This window comes from Thunnus thynnus, chromosome 9, assembly GCF_963924715.1.
Source record: "Thunnus thynnus chromosome 9, fThuThy2.1, whole genome shotgun sequence".
Taxonomy (NCBI): Eukaryota; Metazoa; Chordata; class Actinopteri; order Scombriformes; family Scombridae; genus Thunnus; species Thunnus thynnus.
The window spans coordinates 7,841,202-7,859,901 of NC_089525.1; the positions used below are offsets into that span (position 1 = coordinate 7,841,202).

Sequence of the window (18,700 nt, forward strand, 5' to 3'; positions counted from 1 at the left end):
GACTGTGCCCATGACCATCTTTATGGTGAATGAACAGTGATTTAGTTTTTCTCTGTTGATCCTCAAGTGTACTTTTGTACTTAACAGACTTTGTAAATATGATTCACACCGTTCCTCTGTCTCTCTCTTTCTGTCTCTATCTTTCCCTTTCAGCTCCATAGTAAATGTTCCTGGTGAGTGGACGTTAAGACGGGAGTTTCTTCGTTTACAGACAGAGGACCGTGAAGGGGCCAGAGAGGGAGTCCACGGAGGAGGTGGCGGTCAACAAAGACAACAGGTACGTCTTGAGCTCATTTTCAGCCTTGTACATATTCATAGCCGTACCTCACTTCTTATTTATAGTCATTTTTAGTAGATTACAGTGATCCCATCAGCACTCGCTTTAAATCAAAATGATCATCAGTTGTTGAAATGAATGTATCTGTAATTGTTTTTATTTGGGTAATTGTAGACTAGTGATGGCCACAGTAAATGTACTTTTTAAGGCCAACATGCTCCTGGTTTTATTATAACTGAGCTGCAGCCTCGTCACTTCCCAAATTTGACTTCCCAAATCTTAATTTTAGCTGCAGAAAAATGAACACGTGAACAGTAGAATAGGAGTGAAATCAATATTACTAATCCCATTTCACACCTAGAAATGAACTTTCATTCTTGTCAGAGTTCAGGGGACGTCTGCCTCATATCAGGGTGGTAACTCACTTTGGATTTTACTGGTGCAGTTAAGAAATTAGTTCAAAATCTGAAAAAAGATCCGCACACTGCACTAGTAGCTCCCAGCAATTTCAATTAAGCAACGTTTCGATCTACCAGAGATTTACGTCAGACATTGTCAAATCCGATTTTCTGATTTTTGCCTTTAAGTGTGATTTTTGATCCAGGCCATGTGATAGTTTTATTGGATGTGCGTACTCAACACCCACGTTGTCTAAGAAATGTGTTAAACCAATTTATTTAAACTGTAAATCAAAGTCTTCAGAGTATTAAAAGCCAGCTGTATGACTTGCATAATTTTATCATAAATATAATCAGATATTAATTCATGTCTAGGCGTTACAGCAGCACAGGCAGCAGTTAGCAGAGCAGGAAAGATACAAGCAGCAGTTACTGGCTGACAGACAGAAGAGGATCCAACAACAGCACGAGCAACGGCAAAAGTTAGAGGATGTAAGTACTGTTTCTTCTCATCTTTCATCTGTATTCACTCAGCATTAGTAGTGTGTAAGAGAGCAGCTGAAATTAACAGCTTTCAGAGGAAGAGAAACTTTCAGTCTTAAGAGGCACTACATTGTCACTTTCCACCTGCTGAGTCACATCCTTACTCTGGTCACGCTAACTGCTCTGGCAACACCTCTAACGTCGGAAATGTTTATTTGTACGAATGCTATGTGACCCCACAATGACCTGCAACGGGTTCCAGCTGTGTGTGTACATAGTTTTGTGTATTTTTTTTTTGATTGCCGGTGCTTTGCTGTTTGCAGCAACAGAGACGGCAGCTGACAGACTGTGCCTTTCAGTGGGCGGAGCTTCAAGAGATCTTGCTCGGGGAGGAGTCTGATCTCCATGACAACAGAATCCAGCTTGATGACAGGAACCGGAGGGGTGACAGGAGACCGGTAAAGATTAGCTCTTAGTTTTGAAGTGACGGTTGCTAGATCCTGCAGTGTGATGATTTAGAAGTGTAGTAATCGTTACCTTGTTCTCAGTATAAGCAAGCGTTTCTGACTCTACCTTGGGTGGCTCCACCTGCGCCCCACAGTTGTTGTTTATTAGATTAAATTAAATAAACAGTTAAATTGTTAGTGATGGGAAGCCTGTATAAATGCGTTATAATCTGACTTTTGCACCAAAACTGCCTCAACCAATCAGACCCTGAATGCAAATTAACAAAATCTCTCAACTTTTTAGATTGGATGGGGTATGTGCGTCACCAAAGTTACATAATGTCTGTATTTACCAAAAACTCAAGTTACCTGTCAGAAAGAATACATTGTGGCAGGTGAGAGGGTGTGCAAGGCTTGGCCTGTGTATCTGTGAATGTGTGTTAGGTTCAATCCATATTTTATGTTACGGTGAGTTAACACATAAACTTGTTTTCTTCAGAAAGTCTGAAAGCTCAACGTGTGTGTAATGCACGCTGCGCTAATGTAGTGGTTGCACCTGTCAGCCTTTGCCACCCAGATGATTGTAACATTCTCTCCCCAACTTGGCAGGCCAGAAGAGAGGTTTTTCAAGGGTAGATTTGTAAATTTTATAATTAAGAACTGTTGAAGACTTAAAGTTTATGACATGGAAAGTGACCTTTCAGACACTCAAGAGAAAGGAGCTTTTTTATATCTTCTTATTTTATAATATAAAACTCTACATCAAACATTACTCTAAGTTCACGGGTGCAGTTTGGATGACATCCTGCAAAACTGAATACATGTAACAGAAGAGGTCCATAAATGTATATATAAAAGAAATGACCATTTCACAACACTTTCAAAAAGTTTTGTAAATTAGTTGGAAAGTGGATAACCATTTGTTTTGCTTCTGTTCTGCTGCTTCCTTTTAGAAGACGGTCTTTCACTTTCATGGCTAAGGTTAGACTTAGGGTTATGGTTAGGCTGTCCACAATGAACGGAGGTCAGTGCAGTGTCCTGACAAGGATAGTTACGCAAACTCGTGTGTGTGCGCGTGTGTGTGCACTTTGTTGCAAAGTGTGCTGATGTAGGGGGAAGTGTCTCTGCTAATTCCAGTCACTTTACTCAAAGACACATAGCTCTTTCTACTATTTCAGAGATTCATTTTTAGTCATTAATTTTAACACATGCTTAATGAATCTATCACACACACCAGTGGGTTTCAATAGGTGTATATTAACACCGCAGCACAAACTAGTGACTGTGATTTCTTCATGTAGAAGACACTGTATTTCAGAGCTATTAATATCTGTCTATTATATTATAGGTCTATTTGATGTGCTTAAGTGTGTGTGTGGCAGAGAGCTATCTGTCTGTATTAGATCCTGATTATGCAGATAGACTCGAAGTCGTTAAGTTCAGCATGCTTAATGGATCTATCTTATGCTTCATTACGTTTTAATGCATGTGCATTTAATTATATGACAGGTTCAGTGAGTGTGTGATGTGTTGTCTTGTCTTTTGCCACATGAAGAACTCGTCTGCATGCAGCACTTTCAATCACTTCACACGTTGATTGATTAGGCAAGCATCACACATGTGTTTCAGTGGTGTGTTGTGGTTTAAAGTTTACAGAAGTGACTGTGGGGTTTGAATGTGCACACTGCACAGTGAAAGTGAATAACACAGAGTGTAATTACACAACTCCACTGTGTTGACAAAAATAACAACACTCTCTTAACCGCTTTGTTGTAATTTCAAAGAGTGAGTAGATTGACTTCCCTTTGTCATACTGGCAACCTAGCTACCATGCCTCCTTCCCAGTGCATGCTGGGAGAGACTCCGTGTCCCTGAGCAGCAGGTATAGAAAAGAGATGAATGGGAGTGTAACTTGCAGTCTCATACTAACTGCCATTAGTCACACTGCTTGAACTAGAATAAATGGTGTTTTGCCTGGTTTACATTGTTTATCAGGCTTTTATTTAACAGTAGATTGCTACCAAACATTTACTGCAGCCACCCGAGGACACCAGAGTCATGGCCTTTGCTAATATCTTTCAGAATTTGGAAGGTTTGATGACATGAAAAGAAGTTTACATTCAAGGGTCAGACATAAATTATAGAAGTTGAGGTTTTAAGGGCAGATTCTGATATTTTTCAGAATAAATGTCTTAATTTAACTGTTTTAAGGCAGAAAAAAAAAGTAAGAAATCCAAATATAAGGGTTTTAATGTCAATTAGAATTACACACCTGGCAGGACAGAGACGACTTTGAAACAACATGTAGACCATATTGGAGGGAGATATAATTTACAGATAATATAACTGAACAGTATATAAAATGTTATGTCTACAAAATCCTAGCTCCGGCCCGAGGCAAAGAGTAGCATTCTTTGATCGTAATGGGCAGCTCCCAGGTGGGAGTTTATGTAAATGCTTAAATTTAGGCAGGGTGGATCTAAGAAACCAGCATGCTCAGCATGACTCTCTCCTGGATAAAACAGAGCTACAAGTTAAAAGGACAACAATAAACACTGAACTCTAGCCATTTGCTCTCAAATGAATTTGTTGTCATAAAGATGTTTTCATTATAGATTTCTGTTCTTCTTTCTAAAGCAGCAGTGTCAGCAGTAAGTGTAATGTGATAGAACAGGGATAAATGGTGCCTTTCATCTGGAGAAGTAAATAAGAAATTATTTGTAATAATGATAAATAGTGTCAATGTATCACTCTTATCACATGAGATTTGCTTGTATGCAGTTGTGTGTGAAGATTGTTATTAATAATAGATAAGCAATCAGAAGTTCAGTTAAATACATGCATTTCTACAAACATTTCTGACAACATACAGTTACTGCAAATGAGTTACATGTGCCACATGTACAACGTTTACATGACATTCATATAAATAATAAATAAGGTGATTTTCTTTTTGCAGTTACAAATAAGTCTGTGGTGGATATGAGACATCTACATATCTCACACCTGCATTACTGTCAAGCCACATTTCCCACAAACAACCTGACTTTCCTGTTTGTGACATGTCTGATCACAAACAGGTTGCATGCCAACTAGTGATTTGTAGAGCCGCTGAGATTAATAGTTTCTGGGTAAACCTTGCAACATTTACTGTAGGTAGTATCATCACTCACCATCACTTTTGTCATTATGTGTTGAATGCTGACCTTGGCTTGGATTCATTATCAAACTTCATCATGGAAGCTCTGTGATCCGGTTAAGCTTCAGTTTAAACTTTAGCTCTGTTCAATGTGACCCTTCACCCAGACTGAATAAACACAATTCAAAGGCACTGGTGCAACCACTGCAAATATTTAAATATCGTAGATTCAATTAAACATCGTAAATGTAAAAAAAAAAAAGTCCAGTTTGAAGTATTTGGACAGACGAGAATTTTCCAGGAGAAATTAAAAGAGAGGTCGTAATGAAATATTTAGAGACGAGGGCTTTGGCTAAAAGCTCCATGCCATCTTGCAGACTCTGAATATTTTAGTTCCCACCTCTCAGAATTCAGCTCAAGACCTAGTGTACCCTAATTAAAGAAAGGCACCGTGTGTGTGTGTGTGTGTGTGTGTGTGTGTGTGTATGTGTGTACGTGTGTGTGTCTTGAGCAGGACCAGACAGGCAGACAGCTGAGTGCCGATGTGTCAGTAAGGCCTCTGGACTCTCCAGCAGAGCAGGTAACGAACACGTTTTTCTTCACGCCATATTTCTGTAGTTACTTGTCACTCATTTTTCCATTTTTCATGCCTGTGAGGTTTATTTGGAAGGATTCCGAACGATGGTTTTAAGTCAGTGATGACGCACTGTGTTTAGTGTGCTCGTGTGTGCTGACCTTTCAAGAGAAGTTCTTTCTTTTTCTTTCATTTTCTGTCTTTCTTTATTTCTTTCTTTCTTTTTTTTCATGAGGTTTAGTTTTGTTTGTTTCTTTCTTTCTCTTTTTCATAATTTCTGTCTTTTAAGGCTTGGGGTTTTCCTTGATTTCCTGCTTTATCTGTTACCACTAACTTAACAAGGAACAGTGTGTATTCTTCTGTGATTGCGTAGTGTTACAGTAACGTGCTATAAAAAACAATGCAGCAACCTCTGAAGTACTGACGATCCCACTTGGAGGAGATGAGAAGATCATTTGGTAAAGCTGAAAGAGAGAGATTATTCTTTGATGCAATGACTAAAATCTAATAGCAGTTGTGTGTGTGAGAGAGAGACGGAGAGAGAGCGAGAGCGAGGGAGGGAGTTTACTGATGTTGTCTATGTGTCTGAGCCATGGTAAGATAAAAGGAATAGAAAGAGTGATAGCAGGAGGCAGGAGAAGAAAAACAGATTTTAAGACACAGAGATTAAAAGGGTAAAAGAGCAAGAAAACGAGAGTAAAACAGATTGATGCCGTCCGTGATCTATAATACATACAGTATGTATCAAAATGATAGAGAAAGACGGAGTGTAATTCAGGCACAGTGTGGATGTTTTAGACCCCAGGCAGGACAGAGGGAGTTCATCATTTTGAAGTTCTCAATCAAGGAGAGAGAAAAGGATCAGAGCTTTTAATTCTGTATTTGTCAGGGACTCCCATCAGGATTCAGAGAGACAGCAGTGACATACGCTGTACTGTACCAGGAGTGTCAGATCTTGACAAGCTTTTAAGCCACTGTTTATCACAGCATGCCTTCACTTTTGTTTTAAAGCCTCGCCTGTTCATCTCTCTCTCCGTCTGTCTCTGCCGATCGCAGCATGCCTTCTCTTTCCTCTCCTCACTTGTTTCCTCTCTTCTTCCCTCCCTCCATTGTTCACAGCATGTATTCGCCTTCATTCGTAGCCACTCTCTCTCTCTCTCTCTCTCTGTCTCTCATCTTGTGTCTCAGTTTTTCTTCCAAAATGCTAGTATCTAATCTCAGTAAGGTTTTCAGACATATAAATTGACCAAACGTGACTCTGTTTTGCTTCCACTTCACTTTTTCTTGAACGCTTTCTCCTTTTCTCTTAACAGTCTCCCCAAGTTCCCAATTTCTCTGTTCTTTTCTGGTTATGATGTGGTTATGATTCTGTGTTGTAATGAGAGTCGGTCTTGATTGTAACTCCAGAGACTGTAGATTTGTATAATTAAAGAAATTGAATCTCATTAACTCTGTAAAAGCGGCGTAGCCAGATTTATTTTTGGAACTTAAGTGATTTTTATCACTCCAGCCCATGGCGACCATGCACAGATGGATAGATTTTGTGTAATTCTCACTATCACAAATAATATTTCAAACATTCTTTTTAGTATTACACTTTGTTTTGCTGTAGAATTTACATCTCTGATTTGCAATAATAGGGATTTTTCTTAATTTTGTTTTTTCGGTCGTCAAAACACTGTAAAATGTTAAGAAGTTATTCTTCAACATTGTTAGTAGAAACATTATTCTTCATTTGCCTCCACCACTGGCTCTACGTTTCAGTTTTAAACAGCAACATAGATCCATGGTTATGTATGAAAATTGTGTCTGGTGCATCTTAAATATCAGTGTGTGTCATATAAGATGAAAATTACATGATTAAAATTTAAATATCAAATATCAGATGGATTTATTGGGGTGCTACTTAACTTTTCCGTTTTTGTCAGCGTATTTTAGTAAGCACTCTTACTCAAGTCACCAGTCTTCAGGGATGACTTGGATGGCACAATGCAGTTGGTTGCCATGGAGTGTTTCGTAATATTCAGGGATTAAGAAAGCTGATGTGTTACCTTGACTATAGTGTCGTTGTTGAACACGGTTTGGAAAGTATGCTGAGTATTTCTGTCTCCTGTGTTGTCCTCACATTCTCAAGAGAATATCATTACATCTCTGGTAGTTCCCATCTATAGCAGCACAAATCCTGTTTTATCCAGTTAGCATATAGCAGCCATGTTTATGACCCTAATATTAAAAGTATGTTAGAATAGCAGAAGTGTATGCATTGCAGTGTATTTCAATATATTTCAGTGGAGGTGCCTACATACATGCAGTGTAAGCCTCAGCCTTCACACAGTTTGTTCTCTGCTGCTCCTCTGTATAAATACACTTCAATACACTTTCATATAATGATATATGTAGTTTGTTTTAAAAGACTACTCGTAGCTTAATTCATCTTCTCTGGGCTGTTAAAGCACAGCTGGAGCTTTGTCTTGCTGCTGATACACATGAACTTAAAATAATCGTACGCCAAATGTGCACACATGCAACATCTATGGGAAATCAGTTTTCCTTTTTGGTTCACCCTCCGGCAAATATAAAATATCTATAAATTCACTTGCAGGAATAGATGTTAGGACAGCTGTAAGCCTAAGAAAATCCCGTGTGAGATCTGTAAATGACACTAGCTGCTCTATATTTGTGCTTTTATTGCATTTCCTTTGGAGAAAGCTTTGCTTGCAAATCAGATTCTTAAGCCAGACAGCCAGTTCCAGTTTCTGTCCCCAGTCCAAGCCCCATCGCCAGCGCCAGGCTGATCGCTATTTTATGACTGTTTTCACGTGTTGGTCTGTGCTTTATACCAAAGACGTGAATCAAATCAGCGTCTTACCTGTGTGCTTTTTTGAATGTTTGTCACAACAAGCTTGATGATCCAGTGTTTGCTTTACAAGGTTTAGAGGCAACAGCAATGGCTTGCCTCTTGTCAATTTCTGTAGAGCCTGGGAGTGACCATTTTGTTGGCAGCTAGCATCAACACATGAACAATTGACTTTATCAGTGGATTTGCATTGAACACTTGCAGCTAGGTTAGCGTAGGTGTAATAAGTTAATATATGGAGTCGTATTTACATAAACTCCTGAACTCTCTGCATATTCACCACTGAACATTAAAACTGTTAGCTCTTACTATTGCTTTCTGTCTTACTTAATCAAGAGCATCTTGACTCATTGAAAGCTAATGTGATTTTTATCTGATGAGTTATTTCCTTCTCAAGTCATAGTTGATTAGTAAATATGAGTCCATTCTAATATAAAGAAAAGATGATATGATTCTGCAGTGTACTACATCAGAAAATTGTAATACAACAAAAGATTTGGTAGATATTCTGTGAAGGAAAAATTCTGAAAAAATGAAGAAAAAAAAGATCCAACATTGGCTCTGTGTTTTAATACAATAATTGGAGTGCAACTAACAATTATTTTCATTATTGATTATTTGTTACTGTTATTTAATTAATCATTTAGTCTTAAAAATGTCAGAAAAAAGGTGAAAAATGCTCATTGGAATTTCCCAGAGCCCAAAGTAACATCTTGAGTCAACATGTTTTCTCAACATTCATACAAACCCTAAAACATATTTGATTTACAGTCATAGAGAAAAACAGCTGATCTTCACATTTAGTATTTTACCTTGATAAATGACTTAAATAATTAATTGCATATCAGAATTTTGACAATTAATTTTATTGTTTTAGCCCTAACACTTGTAAGAGGCCTTATTTTTTGTGTGCCCTATTCTATGGACACACAAATTGGTTAGTAATATACTATAATATGCAACTTATTTGCTTTATTGAACAAAACTAGACTGTCCAGTTCAACAGTAGTTCAATAGTTACAGTATTGTTGTTAACGATGTCCAGTCAGGAATAGGCAGATTTATTAGAAGTGATTTCTTATTTTGTTTGTGTGACTTCAAATCAAAATCTAGGCAGCTTTAAAAAGTGTTAAAATGATTACCTCATAATATACATAAATTCATACGGTCACTTCCAGGCTCCGTCAGTTTCTATGTGTGCTTTCCATGTTTGCTACATAGAGAGCCGTGGCTCCAAACCAGCTGCTTCAGCATAAGGCCCAGCACTCGCAGCCTCAGCTGCAGCCGCAAGCCAAGCCCCAGCCTCTGGCCCAGCATCAGCAGCCCTCAGCGGGCAGGAGATCCCACCGCACCCTGCCCAAGGACCAAACCCAGCTCCTGTCACTGCAGCACGACCACAGACACAGGGAGAGAGAGAGGGAGCGAGAGAGGCAGAGGCAGAGAGAAAAGCCTATGGCAGCTGTCCAGAAGCTAACAGCTAATACTGGGAACACAGCTGCTGCTGCCGCTTCCTCGCCCAGTCGCCCTGCAAACAGCCAGCGCTCAGCGGTAAAACCGTGCCTTCCTCAGCCATCTAGCACCTGTTATCACTTCTACATCCCACATCTGTCAGTCTGTCTGTCTTTCCAGAATCCTCATTCCTCCCTACTTTCATTGGGTTTGTTTTTTTTTTTTTCTCAGGTTTTCTTTTTTCTTAGTCAATCTTATTGTGTTCTCCCTCCTCCTCATCCCTCTTGCCTACTTAGTTTGTCCATTCATCCTTATCTCATGTTGACAGACCTGACTCCTAAAGGTCACAATGGTGTAAAGTAAGACTAATGTAGGATAGAAGGTTGACAGTGGCCTGTCATGCTTAAAACTCAAGGAGGAAGTGATGGCAGAGCATTCCGTTTTGGAAATGAAGCTTTAACTTTATCTTTGTGGATTTTTAAAATTTGTCATTTTTTCATGAAAATGCATGATGTCATGTTTGCATGCAGTGACAACATGTGGTTCATACCTTCTATTCTTAGAAAAGCTAAAGCCGGGCTCACTCTACAGCAGTTTCAGACTGATATATCCCCGATTCACACCTCCCGACAGTACGAGGAGAAATCTGGTTTGGGACGTTGGTCGGTACCAATGTTCAGCCCAGTTATCTGGTAATATGATGGGTTTACAGATCCAATCTTAAACCTCCAGAACTGCTCACAGACTTATCCGGGCCTCCCCGATAATTTAAAACATGTTTGATATTTAGGAGTTAAAATCTGGATGATTACGTCTCTACTTTCCGAGCAGGACCGCAATAGCCAATAAGAGAGAGTCGATGGTGTTGCCAAGCAATGGTAAACATTCTAGCCCTTGTGGCTAACGTTAGCAAGCATACCACTGTTGGCAAATATTAAAACTGACCTCCCGTTCTCTCTGGAGAACAGAGAACCCGTGTTGACTGTGTCTCCCCAAACATTTTTCCATCCAGACTCATTTAACCTTCTGCTTTTCTCACTGCAAAGTGTTTTGTTTACATCTGCTTCCCCATGAGATCACATGAGATCACGTGAGGCGGTGCACTGTTCCCTCTGGCACAATAATCTGAATAATATCCTGTAGTGTGTGATGCGCCATTATTTTCAGCTCTTGTAGTGTGTGCATGCTTGAGATTAGAGAGAAGAACATCTGTGAAGTTTCACATTATGTGCGTGATGCAACCCGATTTAAAAATTGGTTAGGATTTTAAATCTCCTGTAGTCTGAGCCCAGCTTAAACCGCACAAGGTCTTTCAACAGGAAATAGACCGAAGGTGCCATTTCCAGAAGAAATTTTTAGTCAGTTGAAAGGCCAACTATGGTTTTCAAAAAGTCTTATTTTATGTCATTTTTACGGGACTTGCTTCAACACTGCTAAATTTGGCATGACATATATGGTGACTCCATATGGTCGCTCATATTTCCCATCTTTCATATACTAAAACTGCTTAAAGTGGCTACATGATCAGCATCTAAATGTTTAGAATTGTTTTTTTTTCAGTTTTTTTATTGATGGAGTGTTAATGCCTGACTCAGCAGCAATGCTACAGTATATCTGGCATTGGAAACTTCTAAGAAAAACTGAGCTGTGATGTTTTAGTCAGAATGACACTGACTGATCAGTGGCACTCTTCTTATGTCACTGCCTGACTTGTCTTTTGAGTGAGACCACCTGATTAAACAGAGGACTTAGTGTTTATATGGTTGCATGCAGACACACACACACAAACATACACACACACAGAAATCAGTCTTGCATATGTTTTATGTTTTAGATGGATTTCCAGGAATCAAATTTAGCCAGGCTGCTTTTGGCTAGTGGTCTGCCCAGCCAGATGCACTCGAGGCTGGGCTCTGGGAGCAGCTCTAGTCCTTGTACCCCAGCCATGCAGAGAGCTCACTTCAACCAGGTATACACAGTTACATCACACACACATCCAAACTATTTGCATACAGTCTATTATATCCTGTTCTCTTATTTTATTTTTGTTTTTTACTTTAAGCACTGCTCATAATCTCAGTCTTTTTTTTCATGCTCGCTCTGTACTATAGGTTACATCTGTATCTTTCCTGAGATTGTAGTAATTTGGGTGATGATGCTATAAGCATTAGCGTTCATTTACAGTCACTAATGACCATGGGTGAACATTTTTGTTCTCCCAGAATGCCAATCTGCGCTCTAGTCGAGACACCCCTCACAGCAGCTCTATGTCAGATATGGCCATCTCCCCTCTGTCCCCCTTTCCCCCCCTGTCCTCAACTGATGATGTTTTCTGGGACTCTGCTGAGACACCACCTAAGGTAGGTAGCAACTCTCCTTTTTGCTCCTGAATGATACATTAGGTTACAGGTGAGCATTTTAGATGCCATAAATAAGGCATATGTTGAATTTATATTGTTTTTGCTTTCCTGTAAATGTGATAGGTTGTCATCGAAAGGGGAAGTTGTTGTTATTGTCATGCCAGGCGCAGGATGTAGCTCGCATCACATGAGGTTGGCAGTAATGTGTTTGTGCAGCTTCCTGTGCTCTGGTCATATCAAGCTAAGGAAGTGGTGCCCACAGCATGAGGTTGGCATACTGAGTGTGTGTGCTTGGGAGGAAGGAGAGAGGTTGTGTTTTACCCTAAGGCTTGTTATGAAGTGCCTCCAGCTTCTCTGTGATAAACACACCTTGCTTACTCAGAACTTCCTTAATGTTCCACCCAGTGACACATAAGGTCCTTTCTGCTGGTAGCCATCAAACTTTACAATTCCTCCCCTCTCTGCTGCAACATGGGATTAGGCTGACGCTTTCTAACCTGTGCTTTCCCCTCCTCACAAATTATTGATTACTGGTTAAGAATGGCACTATATACTAATTATTATCATTCTGCACAATGTATAATAATAACAATGTTTCTTTTGCACGTCGCACACCGTATAATAATAATGATTCCACTCTTATTTTATTTTTTTATCATATGTTATGTATATGATCATTGCACAATGAATAGTAACTATTTATTTTATATAATTCAATACTCATTTTATTATATACTATGTATATAATTACTGCATAATGTATAATAACAACTGTTTCTATTTTACTATTTTACTATTTATTGTATTTCATTCTATTGTTGTGTATGATACGTGCTGGACGGTGAGGTTGTGACACTTATATTTCCCTCGGGATAAATGAAGTATTTCTTATTCTTATTCTTATTAAAACACATCATTCAATTTCTCTCTCCGCGGACTCTCTGTCTAATACCACTGGTCCCCCGCTAGGTGTTTTCCCGAACAAAATATGCTGTTGGGTGTATTTACTAACAGAACACCATATGGACTTGATAGAACAAGTAATAACTACTACACAGAGAGGTGGGGAGCCCAATAAAGCTGTCTGTTTGCTATGTTATGTTGTTGAACTAACAGGAGGCCATATGGAGTCGATAGAGCAGTTAATAACTCACATCTCTCTCCTGTGATTGCAGTGTGGTGAGTGGAGGTGTTTTAAAAGACTGGAGTTTGCTTTGAAACTGTTAACTTTAAGGGACCCACAACACTATATAATATGACACTAATGTGCTTCGGCAAAGCCATGCATTTTTTAATTTTAACTGTCTGAATTCAAATAATTTACCGACTGAATAGTCTGAAGGCTGTTTGACAATTAAAATCCCTGCTATGTAGACTGAAGGTTTTTGCAACGCTCTCAATGCTCTGATTTTAAAAACGTCACCGTGAGCTTCATGTGTGTAGAGACAAAACAACAGACACCAAACTCGCTGCGTGTCTGTGTTCACGGGAGCCAGATGCAGGATGTGGGCAACTTGTCAGGAAGATGATAGGTATTCCCACTGCTCACTTCCTGCGCTGCCGGGTGTGTCTTCCTCTCTGTAACTAGGTCATGTGACCCAGGAGGTGTGAGGTCAAAAGGTCACCAGCTGGTTGCTAGGGCAGAGAGTTTGAGAAGAAAGAAATGTTCAAAAATCCAGTTTACAACACTTACATAATTGATCTGGTATTTACTGTATTTCACAATACCTTTCTTGTCATATCATGAATTGAACATTTTTGAAAAAAAATATCCCTCATTCAGATAATATTTCTGCAGCATATGTAAGATTTGGACATGGCTTTGAGGAGTTTAAAATTGCAACATTGAAATGTTGAGAAATAGCAAAGCCAAATGGTCTCATTAGATTCTCAGTAATAAATATCTCCCTGTGTGCTTTTAAAAATTTTATTGTACTCTGTTCGTCACCCTTGTAGAAGTTGTTTTACTGAAAGGTTTAGAAACTGCAGAAACCTTCTGATAATTAGCTGAAACCCTGCATTGGCAAGACATGAGGCCATTGTAAAAAGCCCTGTCAAAATTATGACAAATGAAACAAGAAGTGAGGACCACCAGGAGACCACAGTCTTTGTATATGTCTACTCTGTCCATGTGTTTTCTATCCAGTCTGTGAAACTGATTGTGCTTCTTTCCTCTGTTCTGTGTAAATGTTATCTTCCAGGTCCCAGAACGCACTACATCTAAGTTCTACTGTAGAGAGCTGGTGATGGGACACAAGAGGGCTGCGTCAAGGTAGAATACTACTGTACTAATTGTACACTGTATTCACACTGTACACACAAACAATACACCGAGACATGTATTTTATGAAATATGGCCTATGTTTTGTCTGTACATATACCTCTGATTTGATGTCACTTTATGTCATGAAGTTGGAAAAAAAATAGTTTGAATTTGTTTCCTTAAAGCTGCACTAATTATATATTAATAATGTATTAAACAACTATGTGTAATGTGAAAGGAGTTGCTCCTGGAGATTAATTATCACCAGACTCTATAGTCCCTTAAGCTCTACACAGCATTTTAGCATCTTTAAGCTTATTGTTTTGATTTTACAGTCTGCAACTTAACAGTTTAATTCCAACTCACTGTTCTTATCAATTGTGTTTCCAACCTTGTTGTAAAGGGCAGCTGTTTTCAGTGAAAGTGCTCTGATAAAGCCACTGTATGCTACCTACCCAACACTAAATGACAAACAGACAGAGTTAGCCACTAGCAGGTGAACACAGCAGAGCATTTAGCCGCTAAAGAATCAGTTATATCCCTTAAGAGTTAGTGGAGGCCAAAAAGAAGAGTAAATATTTTGCTTACATTCGTCTGGTGGACATATAAAACAACACTAATTGCACGCTCCGTGTCTGCTGCATGTGTAAACAGCCAAATTTTTGCAAACACATTAGCCATAACATTTTTTTACAGTGATATATCAATGTTGTGTTTATGGGTTGTTCTGTTGACTCCAAGTAGTCAAAAAAGCAGTTATTATTTAAATGCTGTAGTTTTGTTTTTAACTACAGCATTTAGCTAATCATTGTTTTTTCATAGCACTATGTACAAATAGACACCTCAGACACATCACATATCGTTCAGGTTTTATAAACTAACCTATAAAGTGTTAAAACAAGTTTTGTGTTTCTTGGTAATACCCACAAGCTAGTTAGCTAAAAGTATCAGCTAAGCTGGTAGCCTACAACAGCAGTAGGCATTGTTTAATTCCTATTGTCTTTTTGTCATCAAATTTGAAACCAGCAAAGCCCAAATAACATTAGTCATAAAAGACCAGTGTGTAAGATTTAGTGGCATCTAGCCATGAGGTTGCAGATTGCAACCAAATGAATACCCATCCCCCTCCCCCTCCCCTTCTGAGCGTGTAGGAGAACCTACGGTGGTCACGAAAATCATGAAAAACACTAAAGGCCCTCTCTCTCTCGAGCCAGTGATTGGTTTGTCCATTCTGGGCTACTGTAGAAACATGGTAGTGCAACATGGCGGCCTCTGTGGAAGAGGACCCGCTCCGTATGTAGTTATGAAGGGCTCATTCTAAGGTAACGAAAACACAATAATTCTTATTTTCATGGCATTGTACACTAATTAAAACATACTCATGAATATTATATTCCATTTGTCCCAAGTCCGTTCCACTAGATGCCACTAAATTATACACACTGGTCCTTTAAATAGAAGGAGAATATGCGTTGCTTAATTGTAATTTGTGGAACAGTAACCGTGCTATGAGCAGGGTAGTCAGGCAGTTCTTTACTGATAAAGTGAACCTTATTTATTGTGAGGGTTTATATCAGGCTACATTTCAGCATACTGGCATATATCATTAGAGAACAATCGGTCACGGTTAGATCAGATTAGTTTAGATCAGATGATTACTTTCCATGAGATGAAACTAATGATGAGGAAATTGGGTCATTGCAGTGGCAGCGTGAAGGATATGACTAAAATTAGAACATATAGAAGTGTATAATGTCGATAACAATTGAGCTCCTGTTTTTTACTCTACATCTGTATCTGTGTGTGTGTGTCTCTCTCTCCATCTAGTGGCTGCCCAGTGTCTGTAGCAGATAAAAGCGGAAGGTCTGTGTCTCATGGAGTGTCCCCTGTCAACAGTAACCACTTAGGTCAGTTCCTCACACAGCTCCTCACACATTCTGTTATCTGCTTAATAAACCATGAGAGATTAACCCTAACCCCATAGAGGTTGGGATTAATGCTGTTGATAGGCTGTTTAATTTCCCTCTGGTTTTGACTGATATGATCACCGTTGTCTGCTACAGTTTTGTCTGCTACAATTTTGTCTGCTACAGTGCTGAGCCTACGCAGCCCAGACACATATTTCAAGCCACTACACCAGCTCACAGCCACACACCAGATCCATGCAGCCTCACCAAGCCCACTACAGATTACACATACAGTACAGACACTTACTATAAAACAAAGAGTGAGTAATTTGTTCAAAGTTTGCCCTCTCTGCCTGTGTGTCTAGAGAGAAAGAAAGAAGCAGCTCATCTATTTCAAAGCTCTGCTCTCTGTGCCCTCTGTACATGGCAGTAAGGAAGGTGCTCTTGTACTATAGCTATACTGGATGAGATAGAAAGAAGAGAGGAAGATGTTGGAGAATATGTTTAGTATTTCAAAGTTGCCCTCTGTGTGTAGTTGGGAGGAAACTACTTTTGATGCCTCCCACTCAGTTTGGCTGCTGGCCTAGGCTGGCTTTGTTTGGAGCCACAAATCAGAGTTTCTGCCAGAGACTCATACAGCTTTACTGTGGTTAAAGCCTTTTATCTACTCATGATGTAACTGAGTAAAAGTTGCTTTCCTCTTGAAGTCTATTGTTGTTGGAAAGGGTATTTGTGTCATTGATAAATATAATTCTCAAATTGATTATGATACCTTGGCTTGCTATAAAAAAATAATGATAACGCAGTCAGTAGGGGGATAAGGAATTGGCAGCGTCTATTTGTCACAATTTGGTGGTGCTAGTGTTTCTAAAAATTAAGACTGTTTTTCCCATAAATCACTTTGATTCCTGTAAACAAAGAGGATTTTGCTTCTCTCCAAGGATTTACTCGACTTCTCACACTCTGCTGTTGCCAGAAACGTTCACTTGGTTTGTGCTGGAAGAACGAGTGCATTTTTTTTCTGTTATGTGCCATAACATAACTATTTTTGTGCTCAAAACCATAGCAGAGTTTTGAATCCTGTACGGCAGCAGAGACAATAATATTTTAGTGGCTGGCTTTGGAACAACTTGATACTGAACTCAAGTCCATTAATGCAGCCCCCGTATCATCAGCTAATTTCTCTTTTTAGCCATGCCAGAAGCTTGGCTTTTGGAATGATAATGTCAATTGGGCAGCCACCTCTTAAGTCCAGACTGAAATATCTGAACATGTTAGCATGCTGATGTTTGCATTTAGCCTCACAGAGCCACTACCATTGGTATAGACTCAAAATCTTGTTTTTATGTGTTGTGGTTTGACAATTTAGGGAACATAACACGGGTTTGCAGGTGTTTGCTCAGTAATTAGCAGGTCGAGCTCCGCTTTGGGCTCTGCTCAGAGTGCACCTGCTCCACCATGGCTCCACTATCACAGTTTATGGCTGTAAAGCAATCCAACATAGAGGCCAGCAAAGGCTGCCATTTTTTGACAATGGCTTCATTTGTCCATGATAATTATACTTGTCAGCACTAATGTTAATCCAGTAGAGGTTTAGTGTTTTGCATGATATCACGCTGCGACTCTATTCACACAGTGTTTCTGCCACCGTGTGTGTGTGTGTGTTTGTGTGTGTGTACTCTAGGTTACTTCAAGCTGGAGAGCCCACTTTTACAGCACCGTGTGCAGCCGCACAGGAGGACACAAGAGAATATCACAAGTGGACATACACAAGTAAATATAGAATTGTTTTCCTTATACATTTTTACAGATATGACTGAAGTCTGTGTGGACCTGCGTACTCTGACATATCCAAGCAAAGGTCTAAACTCATCTCATTAGGAAGTTGTGTTGGTAACGTAATTATCAGAAGAATCTGTCTGGCCACATTGGATGTTGGTTATGAAATGAGCCGCAATGAGCAGAAATATCATCAAAAAATGTTACCAAAATTTCCCTTCTATATTCCAAGTGTCATTTTAAGAAGTGGGCGTTAGTGTGGCTTTTTTTAATCATTTTCATCTGTATCAGATTAAACAAATGTCTGTTTTCGTTTTCTTCTACCTCCAGTCGTGCTTATATCTTCTGACTCACCTGACCTCATTTATTCATATTGTTCCTTGCTCCCAATCATTCAGGGTGTAAAATCTGCTCTCAGCCGGCTCAACAAGGCCACAGAATACTCCTCCTCCAGTGATGAAGTCGGCAGCAGTGATGATGAAGAGAGGAGCAGGTGAGATCTCTATCATCAGTATAATAATCACATTGGGATTATTGTAATGATATCAGAAATGGCAGGGACTTTTCAACAGTTATGTCCCACTGCACGCTAAAGTATTAAGCAAGTCTTTCAGTCTTTCCAAATGACAGAATTATGAAACATGACCTGTTGCACGCTGAGGATGTAGCTATTGTGAAACCAATATTAAGAACAAACTGGGAATTGGAGTCACGATTCTTACTTAGAATTCTGCGGCATGGACTGAGAAAGCATGTGTGTTGAAATGT

The 18,700-nt window shown here is 39.3% G+C and overlaps 1 protein-coding gene across 2 annotated transcripts in view; it reads left to right on the forward strand.

Annotated features, from left to right (window-relative positions):
- The window catches only part of si:zfos-2326c3.2 (mitogen-activated protein kinase kinase kinase kinase 4), a 64,437-nt gene that overhangs the window by 28,411 nt on the left and 17,326 nt on the right, over positions 1-18,700 (forward strand). Inside the window, exons 12-22 of one of the 2 annotated variants that reach the window (XM_067598602.1) lie at positions 154-277; positions 1,051-1,167; positions 1,482-1,616; positions 5,258-5,323; positions 9,396-9,722; positions 11,458-11,592; positions 11,846-11,983; positions 14,185-14,255; positions 16,074-16,153; positions 17,838-17,926; positions 18,331-18,425. In XM_067598602.1, the coding sequence (XP_067454703.1) occupies positions 154-277; positions 1,051-1,167; positions 1,482-1,616; positions 5,258-5,323; positions 9,396-9,722; positions 11,458-11,592; positions 11,846-11,983; positions 14,185-14,255; positions 16,074-16,153; positions 17,838-17,926; positions 18,331-18,425 (1,377 nt within the window). The remainder of the gene's footprint in view (positions 1-153; positions 278-1,050; positions 1,168-1,481; positions 1,617-5,257; positions 5,324-9,395; positions 9,723-11,457; positions 11,593-11,845; positions 11,984-14,184; positions 14,256-16,073; positions 16,154-17,837; positions 17,927-18,330; positions 18,426-18,700) is intronic. The other variant, XM_067598604.1, reaches the window with a different exon arrangement.